The 6,000-nt window shown below is 43.0% G+C and overlaps 1 protein-coding gene across 1 annotated transcript in view; it reads left to right on the top strand.

Moving 5' to 3' along the window:
* Positions 1–6,000, top strand: part of LOC130127193 (glutamate receptor ionotropic, delta-1-like) — a 613,283-nt gene that overhangs the window by 545,694 nt on the left and 61,589 nt on the right. Inside the window, exon 10 of the mRNA XM_056296763.1 lies at positions 4,328–4,429. Within this exon, the coding sequence (XP_056152738.1) occupies positions 4,328–4,429 (102 nt within the window). The remainder of the gene's footprint in view (positions 1–4,327; positions 4,430–6,000) is intronic.

Below are 6,000 nucleotides of genomic sequence, written 5' to 3'. Positions count from 1 at the left end.
TTTGGAAAGTCTGTTGTTGCTCCAATGAGTCCAACTGCGGTTTGCAGTAACAAACTGGAAATGTCAGTCCTACCACAATCCAGGTGCTCGAATCTGTAGGCTACTGTCCTGAGAATGAGCTGTCTGCAGCCGCAGACAGACCACGTGGATCCAGCAGGTCTCCTATGGGTGGCTCGCCATCTTGTTTCCAGCTTGGGGTATGAAACACCAAGCGTGATCGTCCCAATCCAAAAAAAACCTGGCCTGCATTATAACAGGCACATCACACATGCAAAGACATTAGTTTACATATCTCAATAAAATAATCAAAAGAAAAGAACAGAAGTACTGATTGACATAGTCAACCTACCAACCGCTAAAATGTGACGCATTTTAATCTCCTATGCTAGTGCATGATGCTACTACAGCCTGGCTGCCTGTAGCTAGCTGTGAGGCAGGTCAGTTTTCTGGGCTAACACACCATGCTGCTGCAGCCTAACTGGAAGTAGCTAGCTTATCAATTCGGTTTGCACAAAAGAAAAATACATTCTGAATCCGGTTTACAAAAGAAAAACGTAGCTCCTCAATAATCTTTACACAAAATATGATCTACAACATAAAACTGAGCTACTTATAGCTTTAACTAGCCTATGCACGCAGACATTGAAAACGGAAAAGTTTGGCTAGTTAGTGTGAATGCTGGGCATTCACACCATTGCTCTGCAGTTCTTTATTTATTTATGTTTCTTCCGCCCATTTTTTTTACACTTTGTAGCTCCTTCATACTTTTAGCTACTGAAACCATTCAACTATCAACATGTTCAACTCATTAAGGACATTATTGCCCCCCTGTCAGATTTCGCATACCTTTTGAACTTTTTGAAATATTCAACTTTTTTTTCAGCCATTTTTTGAATGGGGGTCAATGGGGGACTTTTGCAACCTTTCCATCTCTTTTCCTCCTTCATACTTTTAGCCACTGAAACCATTCAGGTATAAAAATGTTCATCTCTCTATGCCCATTAAGGCTCACATTTCGTTTTTTTGAAATATTTTATACTTTTAGACATATTAAGCTTTTTCTACTTTTTCGAAACAATGGAAGTCTATGGGGAAAGGTTGAAACCCTCATCACCTTTGAACTGTATCTCCTCCTCCATTTTTTGAGCTAGAAACCCCATTTAAAGCTTAAACGGTTCAGGACCTTCAGCTCTCTCAGAATCCTATTCAGATTTTTAAAATATTTTATAGATTTTGAACAATTCAGCTCTAAAGTTTAGCAATTCTGCCATACACTTTGCCTGTTAGAATGTTCAGTCCTATTGTGACATTACATATCAATTTGAAACTCAACTGCCAGCCTAATTAGTGTGAATGCTGGTCCTTCACACTATTGCTTTGCAGTTCTTTATTAGTGGCACCACTTCCACGTTTTCATACTTTAAACTACAGAAACCATTCAACAATCAAACTATTTATGTATTTAGCACATTATGGCAATTTTTTCAGTTTGTTATACCTTTAAAATTTTTAAAATATTCAGCCATTTCACTTTCCAGGTATTTCAGGTAGGCTAGTGACTGTCTGACTTTTCCTCTTTATCCATTTTCAGCAATGCTTTCGCCATTTCTTTCAGCAGCTCAGCATTCACACGCCTTTTCTGTGGAAAAGCAGTTTTCTAGCTAGCAATTGACTCACCAAGTCCTGGGTGATACTCAAACACAATACAAAACCCAGGGTCCGGAGGATGATTAAACCATACAAAATACTCAATTTGGATAAAGAAAAGAAACAATTGTAGCTCACTGCTATTTCAAAGTAGAATCTTTTATCTTCAGCTCCCGTTCTAGTGGCCTCTCTCAAGCGTCTGCCTGGCGTTCTGAAACCTAGCTAGTTCTGGAACGTTCTCCCTCTCGAGCAAGGCAGCTGATTGGCTAATCAGCACTGCACGCACTGCGTTTCAAGAAACAGCAATCTGAACCAACAATATAAATATGAATTTATTGATACCATGAATTACTGTTTACTATTTATTATTTGTATTTGCTGGTCTCAATTCTGGCTACTAAAATGGACCCTTACATGTTAGATGGGAAAGAGTACAGGTGTTGTGTTGTGGCCATGAACAAAAGTGTGGCTTGAGAGAAATGACGCTGTATGGAGAGCAAAGTTAAAAGTTGCAGATGATTGTAGGCCAGTGTGGAGGGTGCTATATAAAGCCCGGCTGAACAAAAGGCCAGGTGACCTGCGGTTGAGGATCCTACAGGGAGCGCTGGCAGTCAATATTTTCATTTCTAAGATAAATCCCACTGTTTCTGTTATGTCTCGCTTCTGTCACTCGCCAGAGACCATTTGTCATTATAACGTGGAATGTGAAAGACTTCAGGAGCTTTTTGAGGCTCTACAAATCATATTCTCTCACTGTAGTGACACATGGCATGAAAGTGTTTTTATCTTTGGCACCAGGTACAAGAAGAAGGATGCAGAAAAGTGACAACTTTTACATTTTGTAATGGGACAAGCTAAGTTATTGATTTATAGAAGTAGGAAAAGTCTAATTAATACTGGTTCAGAGGAAGATTTACTTCTTTTGTTCACCGAAAGGGTGAAGGCGAGAGTCCAAGTGGATTTCACATTCTTTACCCTCGTGAACAACTTGGATGAGTTTACTGCACGGTGGTGTTTCACGACAGCCATTTGCTCAGTCAGTGAGGGGCAACTGGCATTTGGTTCTGTTTTTGCATAATGTTTGTTGAACCCTTTGGGAGTATGTGACCAGTATTGGACCACTTTTTAAAGTTTCAAGCTCCTTTTAGAATTATTCAAGCATTATTCGTTTTCTATGATTTACTTTCTCTGTGCATTCTTCTTTTTTTTTCCTTCCAGTTTTTGCTTGGAAAATTCTGTCTTTCTGCCTGTCCATCTTTTTCTCCTCTTTGGGCCAATCTGGGCTTCTGTGATGGAAGATGACCTCCTTTTTTTCTCCTCTTTTTTTGGGGGGGAGCGTGTTAATGTATAGGAGTTACTTATGTTGATGTTGTGAATTGGATATGTCATTGTTGAAGTTGTGTTTTATGTAAAATAAAGAGTTGTTTAAAATTCATAAAAATCCTTGCTCTCTCTTTCTCTACCTCTCTCCATCTCTCCTTTATCTCTCTCCCTCTCTCTCTCCATCACTCACTACCTTTCTCTACCTCTCCAGCTCTCCTCTATTGCTCTTTCTCTCCATCTCTCACTCTCTTTCTCTCTCTCTCTCTCTCTACCTGTCTCACTCTCTCTTTCTCTACCTCTCTCCATCTCTCCTTTATCTCTCTCTTTCTCTCTCTCCATCACTCACTATCTTTCTCTACCGCTCTCAATCTCTCCATTATCTCTCTCTTTCTCTCTCTCCATCACTCACTATCTTTCTCTACCTCTCTCCAGCTCTCCTCTATTGCTCTTTCTCTCCATCTCTCACTCTCTTTCTCTCTCTCTCTCTACCTGTCTCACTCTCTCTTTCTCTACCTCTCTCCATCTCTCCTCCTCGTTCTTTCTCTCTCTCACCATCTCACTCTTTCTCTCTTTCTCTTTCTCTCTCTCTCTACCTGTCTCGCTCTCTCCATCTCTCCTCCTCGTTCTCTCTCTCTCTCTCCATCTCACTCTTTCTCTCTTTCTCTGCCAATCTCTCTGTACCTGTCTCGCTCTCTCTTTCTCTACCTCTCTCCATCTCTCCTTGCTCTTTTTCGCTCACTCTTTCTCTACCTCTCTCTTTCTCTACCTCTCTCCATCTCTCCTCATTCTTTCTCTCTCCATCTCTCACTCTTTCTCTCTTTCTCTACCTCTCTTGCTCTCCCTTTCTCTACATCTCTCCTTCTCTCCTCACTCTCTTTCGCTCGCTCTCTTTCTCTACCACTCTTTCTCTACCTCTCTCTCACTCAACCTCTCTTGCTCTCTCTTTCTCTACTGCTCTCCATCTCTCCTCGCTCTCGTTCTCTACCACTCTTTCTCTACCTCTCTCTCACTCAACCTCTCTTACTCGCTCTTTCTCTACCTCTCTCTCACTCAACCTCTCTTACTCTCTTTCTCTACTGCTCTCCATCTCTCCTCGCTCTCTTTCTCTCACTCTCTCTTTCTCTCACTCTCTCTTCCTCTACCTCTCTCTATCTCTCTATTGATATATGAATTGGTTCTGTGGTGGAACATTAAGTCTTTATTGGACATGTTAATGTGAAGGAGGGATTTGGTTCATATTTTTAAAAAGAAGTCAGTTTAAAATATCTTGTTAAATAAAGACTTGTTTTAAATTCAGATTCCCTCCCTCTCTCCCTCTCTCCCTCTCTCCCCCATCTTTCTTGTCTCTCCGTTCCAGCTGGCCACATGGGATTCTGTCCATGGCCTGAACGGCAGTCTGAAGGAGAGCCGCATCGAGAACGGCATGCAGGGCGTGACAGTCAAAGTGGTGACTCTACTGGTAGGTGGCCTGTTTGGGACTCTAACACTAAGAGTACCCGGCACCCTCATTCAAAGTGACTTTCACTGACTGCAAAAGTAAAATAACCTAAATTTCTGAGATCACCCGCATCATGACTGACCAGCAGGGCAAATTCACGTCATGAGCGACCAGCAGGGTGAGTGAGGCGAGAGTCAAATCCTCTGTGCCCCAATGAGGGGTTGAAGCGTCCCTGACTCGACCAGACGGGGGATAGTATAAGTATCAGCTCCAGGGAGGGAAGAGACACCTTAATGGACCATACCAGCGCATTCTTTCTTTTTGTCATTGCTTGAGATGGTTCCCGTCTTTGCCAATCCTGGTGAGCATAGTTGTACAAAATTAAAGGCTTTTGGAGAAAATTAGCCTCCCTCCAAATCCAATTCCCACTGCCATTCATGCAGATGTCGAAAAGATGCAGCGAAACACTCGGGGAGACTTGAAAATCAAACAGACTTGAGCATAGTTACTTTACCATGTAAAACTCACAAATCTCTTTATTACTCTACTATAAGCAATTATGAATTATGTACTGATACAGCACAGACAAGCCTGTTGTACGCTTTACTAAATGACAGTTTAATTACCCATCCATCCAACCATTATCCAAACCACTTACCCTGCTCTAATTAAAATGTTACATGTTACATTCTCTAAAAGCAAGGACATGTGTGTGATATGTTTGTACATTTATTTCTTATCCTATGCTAGTCAGATGTAATTACCCCACTCTTCCGAGCCATCCCAGTCACTGCTCCACCCCCTCTGCCCATCCGGGAGGGCTGCAGACTACCACATGTCTCCCCCCATACATGTGGAGTCGCCAGCCGCTTCTTTTCACCTGACAGTGAGGAGTTTCACCAGGGGGACGTAGCGCGTGGGAGGGTCACGCTATTCCCCCCAGTTCCACCTCCCCCCTGAACAGGCACCCCAACTGACTAGAGGAGGCGCTAGTGCAGCGACCAGGACACACACCCACATCCGGCTTCCCACCCACAGACACGACCAGTTGTGTCTGTAGGGACGCCCGACCGAGCCGGAGGTAACACGGGGATTCGAACCGCCGATCCCTGCGTTGGTAGGCAACGTAATAGACCACCACGCCGCCCTGTCAGATGTCATTTTGGCTGTAATGTGTGTCATGATATCAGCCATCATTTAGAATCCGTCCTTACCTGCGGTGGTCCAGCTGATGATGAGCAGCATCAGAACCGGTGTCTTCGGTTAGCCACGGAAAGATGGCTGGACCAGATACAGGTTTTGATTTGCTTTGTGGCTTGCCAACTTTCCCTTCCAGAAAACTGTTCACGACACACAAATAAATGCCGGATCTCTTCATACTTGATAGCTGTGGTAGGGGTGTAGGCGGTGTATTAAACGGGATGCGGCCGATGTTCTGCAAAGTTCAGGATCTTTAAGGAAATGGTAACAATGCACTTCCTCTAGTCACATTTCTTCTGAAATTCACAGCATCCCGGGAGCACCCAACGCAAATCTTCTACAACTTTCGAATTGTGAATTTGAACCAATCTTTGACTCCTGCTTTAGTTTTG

This window comes from Lampris incognitus, chromosome 17 (genome assembly GCF_029633865.1).
Source record: "Lampris incognitus isolate fLamInc1 chromosome 17, fLamInc1.hap2, whole genome shotgun sequence".
Taxonomy (NCBI): domain Eukaryota; kingdom Metazoa; phylum Chordata; class Actinopteri; order Lampriformes; family Lampridae; genus Lampris; species Lampris incognitus.
The sequence above is the reverse complement of the archived record's forward strand: the minus strand, read 5'-3'. Positions and strand labels throughout refer to the sequence as shown.